Here is a 24,276-nt window from a genome sequence, read left to right on the forward strand (position 1 = left end):
TATGATAAGTGTGCACAATATACCCTTTAAGAGTTCACAATAATCTGTGAAAAGTTAGTGGAGTGCGAAATTTGATGAAAGAAATGGTGACCTTAACCAACTTACCTCGGTCAGTGAGAAGCAATTGACTGCACACATGTAATAGGAGTTGTACAGGGAAAAGAAATGGCCTGCTTCAGGGCTAGTATTTCTGTTTTCAGGAAACCACAAACACTTGGAGGGGAAAGGTAACATTACACTTTGCATTTGCCTCTCTGAGAAGCACATAAATCATATCAGGGGATGTTGCCTGGCCACTCATTAAACGCTTCTTTCTCTTTCCACCTCCTACTTAATAGTAACGATGAGAATAGTGAGGACTAATAACACATCAACGCTGCTGGTTAAGATGCTCAAGGCATACAAAGAAATTATCTACATTCAGGTCAAATAAATAAATTAATATATTGATAGATAGATAAATAAATAAATAAATAAATAAATAAATAAATAAATAAATAAATAAATAAATAAATACATAAATAAATGAATAAATAAATAAATACATGAATACATACATAAATAAATAAATAGATGAGTAAATAGATGAATTGATAAATAAATAAATTAATATATAGATAGATAGATAAATCGATGAATAGATAAATGAATACATTGATATATAGATAGATAGAGATAAATAAATAGATAAATGAAACCTGAGTGAATCTATCCAGTGGTAAGTTTACAGAATCTACAAGTATGCCTTCAGGCAGATCTTTGAAGATTTCACATATGAAATATTTCAAATTTGTTTTGGAACTTCATTTCAAGGGAAAGATCTGGCATGAGCTGAGGCTCTAATATCCCCTCCCTCCCATCTCCATAAAAAAAAAACACAAACAAATGAATAAACAAACAAACAAAAACTCACAAACTAAGGATTCCTGTCTTTATAATCTGATTTTTAAGCATTATTGAACTGTATGTACAGGGTTGTATGTGTCATTAGTCTTTGTGAAGGCCATAATGAAACAGCAGAATGCAAGTGGACATTTTAGGACAAGAACTGGACCATAGGCTATAGTGCACCTCTACGCAGTGCTCAAGCCATTCCCTCCAAGATTCTTAAAATCTCTGTAGACTTTGCACATAAACCACCTGATTCCCATGGGCAATGGATTAATTTAGTATTCAATAAGGGTTAGGCATGGAGGAAACTGAGTGTAATTTAAATCATATTTAATTCAGAATGCTAAGATTTAATCGTTGCTCGTTTTTCTTTATGAGAAAGAGAGAGGGAAAAAAGTCTCATCTCGTTTCAGACATCTGATTGTGACTGTATGTAATCTTTCAATATAATCTGTCAAGTGTGTAAAAAAAAAGGCAAAAGCAGTGACGACTTCGACACGGCAGGTGTGTAACGAGCGACCTAATATTGGGGCCGCTCCGAAGAGAGGAGAAAATCGACATGAAAATGTCAGGGGGACGTCTGTCAGCAGTGGCAAAATTGGTTCTGGGCAAGACAGGATGGGGTTTAGCGATAAGAGCAAACCATGGAAAGGCACCCCTGGTCTCCGGACACCTTAGGAAAACCCAGGACGGTATAAGTAGCGGGGTGTAATGAGGGAGCTTGGAGGCCAGACAACGGTGGCGTCTAAATATGTCCCCCCGTTTGCGGTGATGAGGATGCGGGGTGTAGTTTTAGTTTCTCTCTTCAGTCCATCTTCCCCTAATGTCTACCTCTTTATTTTCCCTTCTCCCTTTGTCATCCAATCTCTGTCCTCTTCTCCTCCTTTTATGAAAAATATTTGCATACTTCCATTCCCAGGAAACTATGTTCTTTTTAAAAATAGGTTTAGGTACCCGATATGTGCTGACCTTTATTGCAGGCAGTTTTGTGAAATATTAGGTCATGAGATGATTGGTTTCCATGAAACTTTCAACCTCGCACAACTGTTCCATTTGCATTTTGTCAGTCTAGTTGGTCTTTTTGTCGTCACTTCATTATCATAGCTGTAATCAAAGTTTGAATGAGCAGTCCCCACAATATTGATATGCTATACTCTATAAGTTGTTATTTTTGCATACAGATATTTTCATGAATGAGGAGTTCACAGACATTTTCGCGAGATGTTTTTTTTTTTTTTTTTTGTGAATTAACACTGAGGTTATTGTAAGTGCACCATTACCATAGTGCATGGCTACATCTTCGCATGTTCAATTTGCAGTCCAACAGTAACTTGCAAAATACATGAAAATTCAACCCTCGTGGAAAAGACAGCTTAATACAGTAGGTCAATGTACATTTTGTCAGACATTGTTGATGTAAGGTAACAACCAATCAGAATGTGTATTTTTTTTTCTATTATTGACACAAGTACATAATAATGATTTTGAAATTTATGCATACTAAACACCTCTAAGTAGAGGATTGTGTGCACTTAGTTAAAATGAGGATATTTCATCACTCATTTCAGTGGTTTCTTGCTTTATCTCATTATTATGTTTTCTACAATTCATTGCTAGTATTTCTTAATGTAGAATGAAACCTCCTCATATTTCTGTCACTGATCATATTTTGATTGCTGGCAAGGTTTGAGAAGTGGAAGGCAAGAGCTACATCACGGTTTTAGGATGCAATGATATGCAACATGCATCCTCTCGCTGCCAAATTCATTTCATGCAAATCAAACAATTCTGACCATGTAAACCATATCAATCGTGTGCATCATACATCTCTTTACTAAATTCATTCCAATAAAGATAATTTATATCTCAATTTTCCTTTCTGCAGCTGAAATTATCATGCTGGATGGGATGACAATCGTCTACAGGAGCAATGTCGATCTCTACTTCTACGTGATTGGCGGGTCGACGGAAAATGAGCTCATCCTGGTCAGTGTGCTGAACTGCCTCTATGACACCGTCAGCCAAATCCTAAGGTCTGTATCTGTCAGCGCATCGCCGTGCTTCAATCATAGCGTAGCTTGGTGACAGTTCACTTTTCACAAACATTCCTGGATGCAGACATCACTTTAATAGTGAAAAAAGGGCCGGATGAAGGGGACCAAGATCACCAAGCTCAAAATCTTCTGTCAGAAAAGAATTAATGAATGAAAATATGAAAGGGACCTCTCAGAACGCTACCTTAGATATAGTCTTTATCAGTTGGATATATAGCACTAGTCTATGAGAGTTTATAGAGAACAATATCCTGTTTCAAGAGATGCTGTATGCTACCATAGCAATCACCAACCTGCTTATAGCAAACCTACCCACACTCACTTTCAGAAAACTCTACCTTGTTTTGTAGCTACTGTGATACAATCTAAAGCTCACAGGATGTAAAGAGATAGATAGATAGATAGATAGATAGATAGATAGATAGATAGATAGATAGATAGAAATATGGATAGATATAGAAAGAGTTGGGGTGAAATATAGATAGAAAGATAGATAACATACATAGGTAGGTAGATAAATGGAGAGCATACCTGTCATCCATTTCCATCTAAAAGGAGCATTCCTTTTTTATGGGGGGGGGGGGGAGGTTTTAGGAAAAATATATGCTTCATTTAACCTTTTTCATATGATTTTATGAACACCTGGCAAGAGTGACAAATTTGCAATTTTTGTCGAGTTCAATCTTTTTCCTTGGACCCCAGCATCAATGGCTGAAGTAGATAAAAAAGATAGATGGTATGGTATAGAATAGATACAGTTGTAGATAGATAGATGAGGGAGAGACAGACAAACAGACAGACAGAGAGACAGAGTAAGAGGTAGGAAAGAAGAAGGAGGAAGAGAGAGTGAGAGGAGATGAAAAGGAAGATCAAGAAATGATGGATGACACATACAGCCTTTTTTATGCTTCATGCTCCAAAATATTCTGTCCCATTCCTCTCCCAAGTCTCTGCACCAGGGGTTCACTTCTGCACCCCATTCCCCCCGCGATCAGTCCGCCCTGAGGACCGGTCCCACGTGTGCAACCGTGCCTGCTTTTTATAGACCGCAGACAGGTAGTGAGCAAGGGGGTCTGGTTTCACAGGTGATTTGCCACCGCACATGGTTCCATTTCCAGACTACACGGACCTCTGTAATTGACATCCTCTTGGTGGCAAATGTGATTTTGAGCCGCTCGACTCCCCGGGTCCACGCAGAGGGGCCCAGAAAAAGCCTGTCTGGGACTGGCAGAATGCATCTCTGGCTCTGATCTATTTCTTACCTCTGACAAAAGGCATGTCTCGCTCTCGCAATCTTTGAGAGACATCCCCAGTCCAGGGATAGGTGGTTGTTCTTTGGCTGTGACAATATCTCCACATTAAAGCACTGCATGTGCTGCCATCATTTTGCAACCATAACTTCATCATTAAATTTTAATATAGCTGTGTTCAGAAGATCTTTTGAGGGTAGCATTTTGTGTGCGTATGTCTGTTTGTTTGTGGGTGTGTATATGTGTGTATGACAATGTGTGTATGTGTGTGCATGTGTAAGAAATAACAGTACACTTCCTTCTTCCAAGACATTTGCATCATGTGGAATATAATCCAAGGTCTTAATTGAACTTCCTCTTCCCCCCCCCCCCCCTTGCAGGTCTAAGATTTGCTGCTACATAAAAAGATTCTCATGGAGTATCCCAGTCACAGTTCCCCTTTTATATCAGTTCCTTTCTTCCACAACATTCTAATAGCAGAACGACAGAAGAGAGAGGAAACATCTTGTCCATTAGACCAGACCATCAGCAAGAGGCATTGATAGCCCCGAAGAAGCTGTCCCTACACTCATGGGACCTCTGACACTCCCACCACCCCCCTTTTTACTCTTTCCCCCCTCCCCCCCCCCTTAGATTCTTTCTCAGATACAATTTCTAATAGATGCTCATTGTATCTTTGGTCTGACCATTTAAAGCAAAAAAGCCCTTCATTCCCTCCCTCCCACCCTTTCCCCCTTCCCTCTCCATCCCCCTACGGAGGACACGATGATACCTTTCGTATCGGATTTCATGCTCCAATCCCTGTACTGCTTTTCCGCCAATTACAAATGACAACAGACAGGGCAAAGAGTTCCTTGCCCTCCCGAGTTTGCCGGTCGCAACGAAAGACAGACGGGTCCAGACACACCGAGACAGGACAGACTCTCGCAGGCATCCGCGTACAGCTTTGTGAATATCAAACGACAGATTCACCGAGGTTATGATGAGGCCAGGTGCTTCATTGAGTTCCAGTTGATTTTTAATAAGTAGGCTGGTTATTGTATGCAGATTCAGATCTGGTCAAGTCCACTTGTTGCTAGGCAACAGAAATTACTTTACAAAACATTTTTAATCTGCTCTTCTGGTATCATTACCCCAGGAGAGGAGGACGAATAAAGAGGACACTAATACTGCAGGTTGAAAGACATACTTTTTTTTTACAGTTGAACCTCTCGTATCCGGACAAGTCGGGACCGGGGCTCATCCGGATAAGGGATTTGGCCGGATACGGGAGACTCAATGCTTTATACATGTACATATACATACACATGTACTGATGTAGCCCATTGTAGTGCCACATGTAGTAATGTGTATACTGCAACCTTTTCATTGTTACATTTGGGAATGTTTGAGGATGTTAAAATGTCTGAAGGTAAGCAATTTGGAAGGAAATTTGATGTAATGTATGTTAATCATGTTGGAAGCAATATGTAATTCATGTGTGTTTGTGTAGGAGTTCTCAAGGAGTTGGGAATCCCCCTTTCCTCCCATAATTATTAAAAAAATCACGGCGAAATCGCATCCGTATAATAGAGAGATCCGGATAAAGGGAGGCCGGATAAGAGAGGTTCAACTGTATTCTCAAAACTCTTAGAATACTTTCCTGAAAGTAAGGCTGGTGCAAAAAATGTGGTATCTGCTTGACGAAGATCCTCTCATAAAGGTCAATCTTGGATGTGTAGTACAAATTGTGTATCGCAGCAATAGATCTGAAAAGGCTGAACTAATAGTCGTTAGCATTACGATAGTGATGAGCATTGTGCTGTGGCTCATGTGAACACCACCACCCCCTCTCCCCACCTCCACCATCAACACCTATTCTTGATTATCGCCTTGCTGTAACCCTCGGTGATGGTGATGTGCGGATTCCCAGGTACATCGCTGATGCTTCCTGCCCAAATTCTCCCTGCGGCAGACGGTGATCTGCCTAGTGGTGCGGCAGTGCTAGCGCTAGCAACGACAGTCCTCACTTGGTCAGGAAAGCCTTGAATCTTTCAAGCTTTATAGCAGGCTACAGTGTCCTGGACATCTTCTTCCCTTGACCAGTCCTGTCCAATTTGCCAAGTGACCTTGTGAAAATGCTCTTAGTCCCTTGACCTGCTGACCTGCTGAAATCCTGACCTCCAGACACAGAGTGATAATCTGTTTAATTATCATGTAGCTTTTCCTGTGTGAACACACAGTGATGTATACTAGTACGTGGCAATAGTTGTCTGTAGTCCTTGGTGCTGTGCCGATGAAACACCACATATTTTGTGATTTAGTGAAGTTGTCAAAAATTTGGTGATATACAGGTATTGATGGAATCCTAAGAATCAATCTTGGTGAAATCTTGTTCTTGTCTGCACTTCACAAGTGCCTCCAAATAATCATGCCTATATTGAAAAGTATTTTTTTTTTTTGTTCTGTTGAAAAAAAAAAAAAAAAAAAAAACCTACTGGGAGTGAAATTTACAATTTGATCCTGACCAAGTTATTTGCTGTATTTTTTCTGTTCCTAATGTCAAAAAATATTGATTTTCTAATCACAATTCTTATAATGTTGATAACTTAGGTAAGGTGGAATCTAGTTATTGACAGTATATACAAATAGGTTGTCTGAGGTTATGATAGAGGTAAGCCCCCAAAATGTTGATACGTAGTAAACAGTCACTGCCGAATGAACTAACCTGTGAAATGTGCCTTGCTCCAGACAAGGTTCGTGTCCCAGTTCAGCACTTAAAAGTTGTTTTCCGTTTATCAACTGTCCAGCGCCTCAACCATGTGACCAAATGCTTATCAAATACTAACATTGTAGAACTCTTTTGAAAAACATGGTATGAACTTTTAATAACCCTCTTGCGTAAAGTTACTGGGAGAATGCTCATAAGAACCAAACAAACCATGGTGACCCTAATGCAATAAAAAGTTTCGGCAAAACTTTTTTTTTTTCCCCCAAACAAGGACGGCACACCCAAGCACTCTCTGTAGGTTTGACGTCTTTCTCCGGGGGGCTTGCACCAGCGAATCGCTCTCCGCGACAAATCGCTCTCCTGTAATCTCCCGTCGAAAGGAAATCGTTAATTACTCCTTTCTCATACCATTAAGAATTCTCTCCCAGAGCCAACGATGACATAGAATGCTCCTAATTAAGATACGCCGTGCAGTTCCAATATGTGGGACTAATTATATCGTTTGTCAACAAGTCCCAGTTTCTAGATTGAAACGTAAGAGAATAGAGAGGCATTTCTTTCTCTCTCCCTCTTTTATTTTGCCTCTTTTTCTCTCACTGCCTATTCCCCCCCCCCCCCCCCGTTTCTACCCCTCCACCTCTCACCCTATAGCTACTGCCATTATATTTAAGTTGTATAGCTTTTCGGGCAATCACTTTCACAAGTTATTTGTTTTGAGGAGTGAAACCGCGTTCTAGATCTTGAGTGTTTGTTTGTGATGGGTGAGTCAGTGAGGAAAAACAAACAACTGAAACCGTTCTGATTTTTGATGGACGAGATTATTGGATTAGTGTCTGCCGCGGGCTGACAGATGCATTGCCGATACGAGAGAGATTGTTGAATTTTGATTCTTGAATTGCCCCCCCCCCCCACTAAGTTGTGTTTGCTTATAATACATACATTAAAGCTGATTTATACACTGGTATTCCTTGCAGCATGTAATTACACAGAATAGAGACTGAACTTCCTTCTGAAATTAATGGTTTTTGAAATTTGATCATTGCAATGTGACGTGAAAACCCTAATTCGTGTGTACGTGGACGACAAAAGAATTGTGATTTTTCGCGTTTCTGCGAAAATCAATCCTGCTTCAATTTTTTTTTTTTTTTAATTCTCATGATAATTTGCCCAGTGCAATGTGTATGAACGGCTACGGAGACATTGTCAATCTTTATAATTTACAGTAATGCAACTCACCACAGTAGGTCTGCTAACTCAAATGCCGAGGTCACGTTCAGATGACTTTTGATTTATTTTGTTGAAATATTCGCCATAATTCGTCCTGCACAGTGATGTGTATGGCGGTAAGTAAGATGAGTTTTGCATTGTGATGCAAGAATTGATAGCTCCTGTGTGTGAATGCAGCTAATGATATTTTAAAGCAATTGCACTTTTATACATAGTACTGAACATGGTAATACCAGAATATATGGATGTAGGTATATCTGCAGATGTTGTGGTACTTAATGAAATCTTGCTTCTGATGAGCAATGGAACAAACTCTATGACAATTTCAATACTGGATTATGAAATTTTAGCCTCAATTGAAGAGCCTGTTATTGCTGGCAACACTACTGAAAAGCAAGATATTTTTGCGGCATTAAATTTATGGCTGCATGAAATTTTTGCGAATTGGAGCTGACAGCCGTTTTTGTGGCATGAAATTTGTTTAAATTGTTACTGGCATTCAGTGCATATAGTGTTGACGAGAACTTTTGTGTGAATTTTGATTGCGTGATTCTTGGCTCTCGCAAAATTCGCGAAATCAAAATGCATGCGAACATTCCTGGTTTTACACTATTCGATTTAGTGGCAGGGTGAACCTGATTTGAGTATGATTTAGATTTTGTTGGTGGTGTTGTTACTTTAAGAGCTTTTCAGACACTCTGTGCAAGAGGTTTTAACTTGAATGCAAACACTGGCGAAGGAAAATAGTGAATTTATCGATATGATCATTGTGCATGTACAGCGATTCAATGTTGGTAATATGTCATAGTCCCACTCATACAATGTTGAGGGATGTGAGGGATGCTGTCATATTGTATGCCTCTCTGCTTTCCAACAACTCCCCTCCCCCCCCCCCCACCTTCCCCACTCCACTTTCCCAACTACTTGCCTGAGTTGTGGCGGCGAGAAATGGTTAATTTGTAGGAGGAAATTTGCAGAAATTGCCCAGGAGGTTCTGCCTCTTTGTGAGCGGCTGTAGAAAGAGGCTGGGAGAATGGGTGCTGTGAATTTTGCTTTTTAAAGTCGGCTGAACGTGCGCTCTCGCAAAATCTGGCATGTTTTCTTTGTTGGTCTGTTTGCTTCTTCTAAAAACCAGTTGGATTATTAAAGAGTAATACTTTAACAGTAAGTTTCTGGTAAAATCTTTGGAGTAGAAGTACATTCGTACATTGGTAGCAGGAGATCTAGAGGAAAAAAAAGAAGAATACTTCTCAAGAATATTTCTATATTTCTTGTATATGTGACCTCCCATCTCAAAACATACAAAAAGTTGCAGATAAGGATTCTCTGTAATGAGCCAAAATATATCATTTGGGTTGACTGACTCAAATTCTCAAAGTTTGTCTTATGTGGAAGAGTAATCTTTTCTCTACCTACCTTCAAAAGTTGGCAGCTAAAATGAAACCGAAATCAAGATTTTAGCAGTTTTTCTGAACCATATTTTTTCAGACAGGTAATAGCACATGTTTTCATTGATACTTTTGCACAGCACACCTGAGTGACCCTAATCTTTAAATCCTCATTTCCTCCTTTTCTATGAAACTGCGCCTTGTGACTCCCTTTTCTTTCAACCACTTTTTGAGTGGGTTAGGATGGTCCAATTTCAACAAATTATTCATGTAAATCATTTTAAAGCTTAAAACTTACTCTTTCAATCTGTGTGGAAAAGTGGAAATTCATGTTGGCCTACTTCTTTTGGGTTTTGTGCTGGGCGGTCACATTATTGACTAGGATGGAATGGTGTATGTAGCACACTTTCCATCCTAATCCATTTGTTGTGAGTTTAAAGCTTTAGGAGCTACATATACCTGATTGCTTTCAATGTTCTGATAATGTTCTGTTCTAATAATCATTGACTCGAAATAAGAAGTGAATGATTGTGACACTGCCACATGACCCACCAAACTGTCACATGGATTGATTTCCAGCTGGCATAAAAATATGCATTTTGGTGTCAACTTTACCAATTTGGGTCTTTTCTATGTTTTCATGAAAAATTAGTGGTTATTTTATTAGAGTGACTCAGTGCACTTTAATATAATACCTTTATTTTAAACACCCCTTATCAAAAAGAGCGGCTTTATCTGAGATTTTCCACTCTTTGTTTCAGTGGGTTAGGAGCATCCTCCTGTATTATAGTGAGTACATACAGTATACTTCGAAGTTGAGAATACCCTCTTTCCAAAATTGACCTTAACTTGACCTTGCGACGTTTAGTTGGTCTTGTGATACAGTGGCTTAAGTAATAATGAGTTTGTTTGTTTGTTTGTTTGTTTGTTTGTTTGTTTGTTGTGTTTTTTTTTTTGGAGGGGGTGGTATTGTGTCTCTCCTGTTGTAGCAAGATGTTTCATGCATTGTGTGATTCATTGCATGCATTGTGTTGCAGCTAAAGGTATGTAGATACAGGGGGAAAGTTTTAGATTGATATGCTTCTTGATACATTTCCTTGATTAACTCAAAGAAAAAGTGGATTTGATTGCTATTTAGCACAAAATACATTTAACCTAGGACTGATGTTACAGTTCTATATTTGTTTTGAGTGTCAAGAGTAAAATCATAGAGTCTCACAGAAAACCTTTTTCTTTTTGTTGCAACACCAACAGATCTACGTAGATGATTTGAATAGTCTGTTACATAAATTTCTGAGATGTCTTTTGTCTTTAAAAGGAAAGTGTTATGATATTTGCTTTGCACAATGGTTTCGTGAAATCACCACATGCATCTTTAACAGTGTAACGCAAAGGTTCCCCGACTTCTCATTCAGCAGGCTTTCCCCAAACCCGCTAAAGTTTTGTTTTCTGCTCCACGAAATTACTCACTTTCGGCGCAAAATAACTGTTTGTGAAGCACGGAAGGAGTTAAGCAGTTTTTGCGGTGATTGAGAATGAGTGATGAATCATGTACACACAGTGCTTGGTGTCATCTTCAATCAGCTTTGTTCATCATTTCAGTCGAAATATGCGTGTCTGAGAATTTTTGACGACTCCCGTCCTTGAGAATTTCACAGGTGCCCACCCATGGCAAAGACAATGTGGATTATTTGTCAGCAAACAGAAGTGGCTCACCGCTTTTCGATTGCCTGGTTCCTCCATGTGATTGGCTCCGCAAAAAGGTGGGGCTAACAGCTCTCATAGCCCTGACGATGATACACAACAGCCCCCTGGCCCACTTTAAGTATGCCACCTTTTCCACCAGATGTGGTGTAGTCAACATAGTTATTGCCAGACTACCATATATGCCATATAGTCTACTGTAAAAAGTTTCTCACAATAGTGCAGCATTTGGTACACTGGGATACCAACTACAAAGAATCTGCCATTTTGTAGAATTATCTATTCATTTTGTTTGCATGTTTGTTTGTTTTTGTTTTGTTTTTTTGCACTGTACCCTGGGTACCATAAACTGGGTGAAGGTGATTTTTTTGTGCTTTATGCAAGAAAATTCTGTTGTGTTTATAGTGATCTTAACACAACAAGAAATGAATGCTTATACAGTTGTATATCAGATAGGTTCCATAATGAAATCAATTCCATTTCTCTATCTCATTATGGTACCAAACATAATGCTATGGTCCTGTCCCTATGATGGCGGCATTATGATTAGTCTTCAAACAAAAATAACTAAATGTGGGCGGAGTTTGTGGATTAAAATGATCTCTTTCTGAATTTCATTGTACTGTGGAAAATTATAGCAATTTTACTTGGGAAAAGATTATGTAAAATTCAGAATTATCATTATCATTATCGATATTGTAATTACGGTTAATAGGTCATAACAGGGATTAACTGGCATTGGGATTGTTAATTGCTGATCTCTAAAATTTAGCCACAATGGTAGCAGTGTGTTTCTGTAAATCATAAGAACATGAAATGCTGCTATACACTACTGTAACCCAAGGTATGACTCTACCCTGGATTATATTGTGCCATATACATCAAATTCTTCAAGTTGCCTGATGTATTTGTGAGATCAGCAACATGCCAAAATATTTGTCGCCCTCTACACGAAGTCAATGTGTATTTCTCCAAGGCGGGATATTGCTAACTTTACTTCTTGAAAAAGGGATTCCTATACAAATGTAACATTTTGCCACTGTGGCTCTAGATAAAAAAAAAATTCACCTCTTGAGGACTGTTTGTAGGTAGTTTTGAGTTGTACTTGGGCAGATGTCTATGGGAAATGTGTTATAGCAAAATGTCGTCAATGGGTAAACCACTTGTAAAAGTGTCGTGCGAGTCCTGATTTGCAAACTCAGTGGCATACTCAGTGTCTTTTCCTACTACAGAGCAGATGCAGCACCAGGCAGACTTCTATCATCAGGCTCTTGAGATGTGTGCAAGAAAAAAAAAAATGAAAGCCTTTAATGGAGGTCAGCCTCCCCAATGCATATTACAGCAATTGACCAATAAGTGGGCTTTATGTCACTGAATATTCATAAGATTAATGGCTAGTTCATGCTGCACAGACTGTTTTGATATCAATATTCATGTACTCTTGCTTAGCAAAGAGGGAATAGCGAAGTACTTGCATTACAAAAAAAAAAATCTATTGTCTTGTTTAATAACCAATGGCGATATGGAACTACAAGCGATGTACCAACGAGGTTCAAAAAGTTTGTTGTGAAAGTGCTATCCTTTACAGACATGCGTTGCCTAATTAAATTTGGATCAATTTAAAAAAAAAAATAGATATCTGCCATGTCCTCACCCTAGAAAAAAATGTGGCCTCTATGCAGTGACGGATCCTGTTCTTGTTTTGGTATCCACTCCATCAAAAAAGAAAAGAAGAAGAAGCAATAATAGTAATAATTACTTCCTAACAAGTAAGAAGGCTTCATTGCAGAATACAGTAAAGTTTGCAGTGAGGAAAGTTTGCGTGAAGTTCTTTAAAATCTTGTTTGATTGAATACTCTAGACTATTTGTCAGTATTTCAACTGCAATGTTCCATTGCGGAATGTCAGGTTTGTCTTTGAGAGTATTGAAGAGGGATGCATCTTTAAGCTTTTTTTTGGGGGGGGGGTGGGGGTGGGGGGTTGTAGGATCTATTGTATGTCCTTGTTCTAATTTCTTCAAAACTGTACCTGGGTAGTAAAACAGGAAGGAGATTAATCAGACCAAAGGAAGAAAAAAAAAAAGATTGCGAGACTGTTATTAAAGGATTTTACTTCCGTGGTGCTCTTACCAATAGTAACAAAACAAACATAATAGAAGCTGTTATTCTTCTCTTTTCCTCAATATGTATCTCCTACCTTCTCTTTTCTCTATTTCACTTTGTATTGATCACTCTCTATCTCTCTCTATCTCTCTCTCTATCTCTCTCTCTCTCTCTCATTCTCTTACTCTCTGCCTCCTTCTTGCTACATCCATACCACTATCTATCCATTTATCTCTGTTGCTATCTTTGTATTTCTCTCTCTTCCTTTCGTTGATTATGATGACACGTTCAGGGGGGGCATAATTCTGCGTCTGATCCCTTAACGCCGTGATTTCGCCCACAAGTAGACCTAATCACTCTTTAGCTCTCAATCGGGAGCGAGAGAGAGAGAGAAAGCTTTGGGGGCTTAGTTCGATTGCCCCGTTCTTGTCTTGCGGCAATTATCGGGAGCGCGATGTCGCCCTTCTTGTGCCAATCATCGCGTTAGCGCGGCCGTCCTCGGTTCTCGCCCAGACACAATTGGGTTTGACACGAGTCAATGGCCGGAGAAGCTCAGATCTCTTGCATCCTTGATGACACCACGCATCATGCAGTGACCTGCAATAGGAATTTTAACATATTTCTGTGAAGTTTTTTAATCAATAATAATAATATGAAATATTTATATAGAGCTTAATACAACATGTTTCGAAGCACTTTATAATTATCCAAACAAACAAACATATAAATCAGCTTCAAATACAAATAATCAGCTATACATAATCATCAGTTCTGTTCTAGAAATTAAAAAAAAACAAAAAACAAAACAAGAATCTTCCCTGAAGATGTGACTGAATAATGAAGGAATCACAAGGAGTGTGCATGTTGCTAGAGACTTGCTTAAATTAAAAGAATGGAACAAACTAAGCTGGTCTTCTGATTGGGCTGCTTATGAAGTCAATCTGTGTCAAGTGGTCATTACCAAGATTTGTCTGCATTTTTTTCCCCAATAGGAAGCATGCAGAATCAATTATGTACAGTGAAACCAACACATAAATTCACTGGAGAAAGAAATGAACTCTGCTGCGCATAAATTTTTATGTTCATCCGCTCAAAAAACGCAATGAGGAGACACACTTAAAATAAAAATGTATTTATCATTTCCACTTAACAAATCTTAACCTTAAAGTATTTTTCTGTTTTTGTGTTCTGAGTACAGAAAGTTGTAGGCCTTGTCCTCAAAAAGGCATTGCCTTCTGTGTTTATCCACAACTCATGGCCATCATATTTGTTTGACATGTGACGGTTTGCCGTGTAGCACAAAACTTTGTGTTCTGAGACACGTTGCTGCAATATCCTGGCCCGTGAAACCGAACCGCTTTTTCCTCCACCAAGCGATCGGGGCTGCTGCGAATACGGAGGAGAATTGGGTCGTGTCCAATGCGCGAGAACTGGGCCAACGTGCCCTCCCCGTCTTATTGGGCAAATCCTGAGGGCTTGGGCTGGTCTTGGGTTGGGTCCTAAACTCATGAAGCGGTGAATGGTGTAAGTTTACTCAAGGAAAGGCAAACTGGATCATTATATCATTCAGCTCATTTACCTTTTTTTCCCTCCTTTGCAGTTGGATTGTGTTACAAAGCACCCTCTCAGCCTTCTTTTCTATGACTGTAACTGATTTGCCAGTTTTGTGTTGGGATATGAAATCCCTACAATCCTACAGATTTGTGAATAGGTGTTAGCTATGGTCATGCCTGCTCTTTTTCTGAATATGACACAAATTCATACCCCTTCCCCCACCAAAAAAAGTAGAAAAAAGATGAAATAAGAAATAGTAATGTTAGTAAAGTTTATGGAAAGTGAATAGAATTAGTATCAGAGCTGTATTTTCTTTTGGTTTATCATAAAAAAGAAATCATAGAGTAATAGTAGAGCAAGCATTTGTAACCAATACCAATATCAGACTATTTATGAAGTGTGTACACATTAATGTGATTGTTAATCCATTCTACATAGTAAGAATAGTGAATAATATTCAGCCAAAATTTTCCCATGATAAAAAAAAAATCTTATAACTAGTAAAGGGTAGTGTTTAAACATGTTAACAGAACTTTGTATGGTGTTGATAGTTGTCATGTTTGAGAGGACTGTAACAGTTTTTGTACTCGGCGCAACTGTCTGCAATCCATATGAAGAATATGAGAAGTCTGTGGCTGATGACTCTTTGTTCAGAAACATTGTAGCATGCCTCAATCCATGTCTGCTGTGTTTTGCCTTGAATATTTTGTGCCTTTGTGTGACTAAACTGAAATCAAACCTAGTGGTAAAGAGACATCTATACAACTTGCAGACACTTTGAAGAATGACAGGTTTTCAAGTTCTGTGCACATGTGGGTTACTGAAACAAAAGCCAGTAATTCAGGGTTGACCACACTGCTGTGTGGTGGAAGATTCTTAGGTTGTTTCCTGTGAATGACAAAGTTGAGTACAATTTGCGGAGAGAGAACAGCAAGAACATAGTTTGCAAGCAATAGACGTATGTTTGTGAGAAGACTCTCATTCCAGACTACCTAAGAATCTACATAATTGAAGGTAATGTGGACTTTTGACAATGGGACCAAAGTAGTTCTTCCTTCTAATGAACAAGGATGTTTCTTGTACTGTGGTTGTGAATGGGATTGAGGTTTAATAGCAGTTCTATTTTGCACCAAATTCCAGTTCAGTGCAATGGTCTCAACGCCAGATGACATCTTCGGACCATGTCATAAAGAGGTTTGCAAGTGGATATGAAAGTGCAATAATTGCAGTTACTATGGCAACAGGGTGCATACTTAATTGGTTGTTCTCTAGCTGCCGCCATGGTGATAAGGATTATTGCATTAAATGTGCATCTCTATGTGAAATGGGCATCTGTTATCGATATGAAATGAATCATGTTGCAGCAGAAGTCACCTGACTGTTTTTTTATATCACATGTTCTGAGATGTCAAAGTGTTCCTCTTATCCCTTTGTCTTTTTGTTTGTTTGTATCTTTGTTTGGTTGGTTGGTTGGTTAGTTCTTCAGCTATCTTGGTAAGATGAACAAAGTCTGCTTTACCAGGTCAGTGTTGTTTTTGGAACCATGAATTGGGTACTGCGACATGTCTGCAGCATGAGCTGTCATTGTAAACTTGAAAGAAAGTCATAAGGTCCATGATCCCATCATGTTCTCGCAGATGAGACATCCTACCTTTAATGCTTGTAACATCCTATCAGTCATACTCGTCCTAGGTGCCCCCAGTCACCCCCTGCGACAAAGCGTGTGGCTCAAAGCTGTACCGTCATCGGGTCAATTGAGGTTGTGTCTATGGTCAGACAGCTGTAGACTGAACAACCTAGATCTTCAGGTCTAATTAGCCGGCTGGCAGGTTGAAACTTTTGTCAATCGGTTGAACCATGACGTGAGTGAGCCTGAGCTGGAGTTGTTTGTTTGGCGTCACTTCATTTATGTTAGAGAGTGTGTGTGTATGTGTGAGTGTGTGTGTGTGTGTTTGCGTGTTTGTGAAATAGCTCCAAGTGACTATCACTTTTTATCCTTTTTCCTTATTTGACATGGTATAAAAAAGAATATAAAGATTTAACCAAGGCATTGCTATTTCCACTGGAAGAAAAAAAGTGCAAGGGAAGAAGTCCTTGACGTTTAAAAAAGGGGTTTTGGATGGCAGCGACTGATAAGCCATTCACGGCAAGGCAGAAGTCATTCGGATTAGCCAAACACCTTTGAAGTCCTGCGAACAGGGGTCCGCGGCACCGCCCCAGTGGGGCTCAGGAAACCAGGTGAGAATTATGAGTAATACAGGTGTGCAACGGTCGCGATGACTTGGAGGAAAGAAACTCGGGGAAGGAGATGGAGTCAGCTTCAGGGAATGGTGGTGGGGGGGGGGGGGGTGGAGGATGGGAGGTTATGAAGGAGGAATATGGGAAGATTGAGAACATGCAGGTATGAAACTACAGTGTACTCCCGTTATAACGAACATGGTTATAACGAAATTCGGGTTACAACAAAGTAAAAATTTGGGCTGCAACGTTATCCACTCTGTGCTTTTTTATTGTTTATTTGTTCGGTTGTAATGAAATTTCGATATAACTAAAGAAAACTGCTGGTCCCGAGAATTTTGTTATTGTGGGAGTCAACTGTATATCTTCTTAGTATGTATGGACATGTACACACATTTATGTATAAATATATCAAATATGTATGTAATCAATTATGTTTTTATTGTTAATTGAAATTTCATTATGCAATATCTTTCTATAACAATAATGTAAAGATATGAAAATGGTCAAGTTATGATACCTTGAAGTGTAGTCAGTTTCAAAATGAAGACCTCAAGAACAAAAATTCTCAGAGATAGGTGGAAGGCAAGACTAAAATAGGATGAAATATGATAGTTCACCAAAATATTCATATAGCCACAAGTGTGGGCTATGATATAGTAGAATCTGCTTCTTCTTTTTAAATATCAAACACATTCATATTCCTGTAATTTATGTTGTAGGGTATAGTCATTGCCAGATCAAGTTTGACCCATATTAGAGGAAGCTGTGTAAATGAAAGTGCTATTACTAAAAGTATGTCTCTTAAGATTACAGGAGTATAATGAAGCATCATTTGAATCAATCAACGCCCCCTCGTACAATGGTTTCTGAAATGTGCATCACTAGCCAAAGACGATCTGAATTACATTGATAGTGTAATTCGCACAAAATTTGTGATTTTTTTTTTCTCTTCCAAATGAGCCAGTTTGTCATGGGTATTTGGGGCACACGTGTCGTAGGCAAGTCAGCCATTTAGCACTCATTTATCAGAACATCCCCCTCCCGGCGTGTACCCCAGGCCGTCTGGCGAGCAGCACAGGTGTGCAGCTCGGGCCTGCTACCTGGGCAGATGAGATAAGCCCGCTGGCTGCTCTTACCGCTGCAGCGCCTCCCAGCTCGGCACTGCCAAGTTCAGAATGGCTGCAGGCAGGTGAGAGAGCGAGAAAGTGTGGGTGTGAGTATGTGTGTGTGAGAGAGAGAGAGAGAGAGAGAGAGATAGAGAGAGTTGAGAGACTTGGAGGAAAAGGAATAGAAACAATCAATGGCATATGTTTGAGAGAAATATGTAGTATATGCCATACTATTCTCTTATATAACTGATACATAGGTGTATAGTATATAGTATGTATCATATATCTTATATCATATTTCTTATACTTTATTTTATATATCATATATTATATAGTATATAGTATATATTACATATTATATATTCTACAGTATATATTATATACTGTATATTATATATTACATATATATATATATATATATATATATATTATACATTAAATAATATATGATATATGTTATATGTTACATATTATATGTATTATATATATATTTGAATATGATTAATATATATACTGCTTGTTCATGAATGAATTTATGAATTGTGTTGTACATCATGCAAAGATATTTGATTAACTTCTCAATGTAGCAGGAGTAAAATGTTTGTGTGCGTGTGTATTTGTGTGTGAATGAGAGTGTTGTGATACACAAACACATAAATGTAATGTAGAGCCAAGTGTCAAAGCACAAAGAAAGATAACAAATATGAGGTTATAGACATAAGAGGAGAGAGGAGCCGAGAGTCAAGAAGAAATTAGTTAAAGAAGTCAAAATATGGAAAAAGAATGCAATCTGCTGCAATCAGGAAAAACAGAAAGAAAATAGCTCTGAAGTGTTGCCCTGCCTACAAGTCAGTAGACAGCTCGGCTTGAAGTGTTTAGAAATGGCTGTTTGAAATTTATGTCAAGCTTCAATTATCGGCTACAAATAGCTACTCCCGAAGAATCATTGTGATGCTAATATCACGTGTCAGCAATGAGATCGTTCATGTCTTTTCTTGAGTTGGTTGACATCCCAGAAACCAACTGGAAGTACTAAATGTGTCCCAAAGTGTTACTGGAGCATATTATGTGTTTGAATGCGTGTTGGGAGAGAGTTCATAGAATCATGGATTCCGAAGGGGTGTAGAAACTGACTGGAAGTACTAAAAGTGTCCCAACTGGTTAATTGCGGGGTGCCCGCTGTAACGAAAGTTCTCCGACTTTGGAATGTTGGAGGTATGTGAACCCTTGGCTAGCAGTTCATATGGAACCAAAATTGCAAACAGAAGTCCCCAATTTCTGTATGTTGTGCAGATGTTGATGAAATTGTGTTATCTGATGAGTTGAAAGTGGCAGATATGTGTGATCGTAAGTGCACTCTTGACTATGGAAAGTACATACTCTGCTTCTGTATCTGTACATTGTGCAAATCATTGTGGAGACAGCAAGGGTTTAATTGCAGAATTTGACCCCGAAGAAAAGTTCAGTGTACACGTGCATGCTTGTGTATGATTGTGTATGACTTTTGAAGAAAAAAAACCAAGTTGTTCTTAATCTTGAGTCTTTTTTGACCAAAAAAAAAAAAGAGCTTTGCATTGATATTTAATACAATGTGTCTTGTGACACATTAGATGCATTCATAGTGATGGTGAAGTACCGTGATATTTTGTGTGCATAATGTGAACATAACTATGCAACAAAATACATCACAAAATACAGTGTTATGTGGGACGGTACCACTTTTGCAGGAAATAGGCATGCAAGATTCGAGTTTGAATTGTGTCACGAAATACCACTGATCATACAGCAGCGTCTTTCTTACACGACCTGACACACACTCTGTGTCTTTTTTCCTGTTGGAAATAATGTGTATGCGCAATGCTTACCAGAAATGCCACAATGTTTCGTAAATGAGAATGCACCACGTGAATTACTGCAGTATCTAGGTGTAATACCGTGGTATTTTACCAATAAAAACAGTGCCATCAAATTACCATGATGGTATTACCATGGTAATTTTAATGTGAATGCATTTATGAATGAGAGTTCCTGATTTAAAAAAAAAAAAAATGAGAATAGTCCTTAGAGATTGATTATAAACTGGACATGTATCTCACTATCAATATTGGCACTAGTGACATTTTTATTGGTTTGTTTTGTTTCCTTGGGCTTTTGCTTATCGTATGGTGCTGTAATTAATTGGGCATGTTCAAGTTTGAGAGTATATCTGATGTGGTAAATATGATGCAGTAGGGAAGTTTAGTCATAATTTGATATCTTTTACATTATAAGATCTCTTTTCTTTTTTTTTTTTTCATCTCAATGAACTGGGTATAACCTTATTTTTTTTTTCTTTTTTTTTTTTGATTACAAGAAATTCTCAGGATACTTGAAATCATACTTGTATGTCATAGCATAAACTGTCACCAGGTTGGGGTAGAGTTTCTTAAGACTGACTGCAAAAGGCATGGCAATTAACCATCTGAACTTCAAGACTAAAGTGTTTTATGTTGCACATAATCTCTCTAAATTAGCACGTGTCCAGCAGACCAGACCAGATCTACATCCAGGATACTTCACTCCCCTCCCCACCCTACCCACCCCCTAAAAAAGGGGAAAAATAACAGTAATAATACCAGAAAGACATAATTCCTGTTATTAACCAGAAGAGGCTGTCCCCTGAATCATAGAACCTTCTCCCCCCCCCCAAAAAAAAAGAGAGAGAGAGAGAGAGAGAGCAAAAGCAAATTATAAAAAAAAAAAAAAAATAAAACTAAAACACCAAAATAATGGCAGAGGCAGAAAAAGAAGACGGCAGAGGTGGGCGTGTCAGGCCTGCATCTTGAAATCCTTATTTCACAGTACCTGGGTTCCTGTCCTGACTCACAGCCCATTACAGAGAGGATTAAGAAAAGGTCTCGCCCCACGCGGCCAGGTAAAGGAAGGGAGACCACTGTCCGTCTCCCCCTCCGAACCGAGCCGAACTGCCGTTCCCCCGCCTGTAATTGTCCTAATGAACTAAATGGTGTGCCAAGGTCCGACGGTGACTTGCCAGAATCCTACCTGGAATTCCTCTTGCAAAAGAAGAGAAATTTATTGCAAGAGGCAGCACTGTAAATAATTGACTTCAGACATTCTTTTTTCTTTTTCTTTTTCTTTTTTTTTGGTCTTACACCTTTGAAGTTGAGAGGTAACCCTCAAATGCTAGCGTTGTCACTGTTTTTTGAGACAATGCTGCTCTCAATGTTTCACTGTGAACTTTAAATCTGTCCAAGAATCCTACATGCTGTGCTCTGATTGGTTCAAAGTCGAGTGATTTTCCGGCATTTGAATACATTCATGACATTCTCTTGTTTTAATCAATTGTTCAGGTGTAAATAATTTTTCGTAAAATTGTTACTTTTTCGTACTTGATCAGCAAACTAGGAAGGATTGGTTGTAGCAGAAAAAGGTGTTGTACATTTTTTTTTTCAGAAAAGAGGATTGAATTTGAAATCTTACGAGTGTTCAAGTCTCTGTCTTAGTCCTGAAAGAGAAAGAATATCAAATTTTCATAGCTTTCTCTTTTTTCAGTCATTGCCTCTGCGGTAAAGATGATGAACATGCACAGATACCAGTTGAGATATCATAGCGCATTGCCAAAGAGATGAATGGGAGCATGTGTTGCTTTGGTAACGGTGGGTTGTCAGAGGTCGATGAGGTTGCTGGGTGGTAAGAGTGTGTCGCTGAGGAGGAGGAAATGCAGATTTTTTTTTTTTCAGTCCCAAGGTTATAAATAACTTTGGTGACCGAGACAGGAACATGATGATAATGCCCATCAAATTTATGATTCTGTCGCAGCAGGTATTGTCAAAAATTTCCGCAAACTCACACATTTTTTGCAGCGTGAGTGAAAGAGAAATGCCGTGGGGGGGGGGGGGGAGGTCGATGGAGGGAGGAGGATGGTGGAAGAAGACCTGGACAAGGCACTGATGTCTGCTGATGACGGGTTCAGACTCCTCAATTAGTGGACAGCCTTGTTGCCAATTTAAAGATTAATCGCGCAGACAATTATGCCAACAACTGGTTGGTTGACAGTTGACAAGAGAGGGGGGCATATCGCGCCCCTCTGCTAGAGTTTGTCTGACCTCCGGGAAAGGCAGATGTGATTTTTTTTTTTTTTTTTTTAAACAATACTTTTTCCCCCTCTTCCTTTACCCCATTTACAAGAATGACATTGGACTCAAATTCAACATGGGTAGTGCTGGTGATATTGTTTCATTTCCTGTGCGGACTACAGAGCCTCCCAAAAGTAGATCTTTGGCAATTATGTAACTCCCTGTTGACACTGTCCAGCAGCCATTGTGCCATGTGAACATGGAGCTTTGACATTAAAAGATACACATACATTGTACTTCTGTTATATAACATTACTGATGAGCGTACGTTTTGATGCAAATATTCACCAGTGGGCACTATTTGTGGTTTTTTAATGTAACCCAGTTGGTCCCAATGTTTCTCCATGCTAGCGGGCCTTTAAGGGTCATAAAGCGTGTAATGTTGTCAGGTATTATGACCCAGAAAGAGCATGGAAGTTGCGTATTAGGGAGAGGTGTCAACGGCAGAGATTCGCCCACGAGAGCGATGTATTCATACGTGGACCCCTGAGGGAGACATTTAACTTCACACGGTCAAAGTTCTGGGTTTCATTTAAAAGAGAGTCTTAAAAAGGAAGATACAGTCACATACACTGATTGGCAACAATGGCAGGATGGGTTGTTCTCTTCGCCGGGAAATAACATCACTTTTAACGACCTGCAACTAGGTCACTAGGCTCAGAATGGCAAAGTATGTCATCAATAGGCACCAAATGTGTCCTCAATATCATTGACCTGGGAGTATTCCACATAACACACCACAACATGTTATGCCTCATTGGTGTCCTACATACTTCTTTTATTGTTGTCTTTTTGTATCTTTTTTTTTAAACCACACTGGAACTTCACATCTTTGTCAACTGCTATTTTTGTGAGGATCTGTGGAAATTGTCAAAGGATGAGACGGAATTGTATCATTGAGCCATTTGGCAAAACCAATCTAAATCAATTATGATTGTATTGTGGTCGAACATGCTTTTAGTAAACAGTCAGTGCATGATTGTGCAAGATGCTTTCCATCTGCGCAAAAATATTGCATTCAGACCCAGTTATTGATGATCAACAAGCGATCGCGCAGATGCACTTTGTGCCTCGGGGCAGGCGGGGATTTGCACTCTCATCTTTACGTGTGCGAGGTTTTGTTTTTTGGGGTGTTTTTTTTAGGGGCTGCTGTATAGTAATGAATTTTTGCGAGGACGTCAGATGAATGTTGTCACATTTGTGGAGTTGCGACCCCAAAGTCCCTCTGCGAAGAAAACCTGCAGAGACCCTTATCTACCTGCTCAGGTGAAATGGACCAATTATATCACTCCAGTGCCTCCTTGATACCATTCTGGCGCCCCAGGATGGCTCTCTGTTCCAGTAAAAACCTGGCTGAGTCATTCTCCAAAGAACCTTGTTGCTTTCACGGGAGTGACACCTGTGTAATGTTTAATATAGCTAGTGTTAATACATAGGATGAATACAATAAGCAAACTTACCCAGAGCATTGTACAGGTATACAATCCATAAATCCATACATCTAATCCATCCATCCATCCATACATACATACATACATACATACATACAATATGAACATACACATATAAGTACACACACACACACATACACACACACACACTTTATATTCCTGTAAGGTTTAACATTCAGTTACTGCATCGTTTTGTGTCAGTGACAAATTTGAACCACCATGGCATGAAGTGGAGACGCTTTAGGAAGTGATGCAAAGTGGTATAAAGTATATTTTCGCAGATGATGCATTGAACCTTTCGCTGTTAGGACCAAAGCACCGAATCAGATGCTAGCATTGAAGTTAAATCTTGAGAAGTGTGACCCTCCTGTTGAATGAATTTTCTGTGTTGTTTGTTGCTGATTTAAGGTATAGGAATATATTTCCAGGTAAATATATTTTCTGGTAAATATATTTTCT

General features: G+C 39.0%; 1 protein-coding gene across 2 annotated transcripts in view; it reads left to right on the forward strand.

Moving 5' to 3' along the window:
• LOC140237446 (coatomer subunit zeta-1-like) overlaps positions 1–24,276 on the forward strand; it is a 115,002-nt gene that overhangs the window by 26,994 nt on the left and 63,732 nt on the right. For both annotated transcript variants that reach the window (XM_072317372.1, XM_072317373.1), the window contains exon 4: positions 2,777–2,924. In XM_072317372.1, the coding sequence (XP_072173473.1) occupies positions 2,777–2,924 (148 nt within the window). The remainder of the gene's footprint in view (positions 1–2,776; positions 2,925–24,276) is intronic.

The sequence above is a fragment of the Diadema setosum genome, chromosome 14 (assembly GCF_964275005.1).
Source record: "Diadema setosum chromosome 14, eeDiaSeto1, whole genome shotgun sequence".
NCBI classification, from domain to species: Eukaryota; Metazoa; Echinodermata; class Echinoidea; order Diadematoida; family Diadematidae; genus Diadema; species Diadema setosum.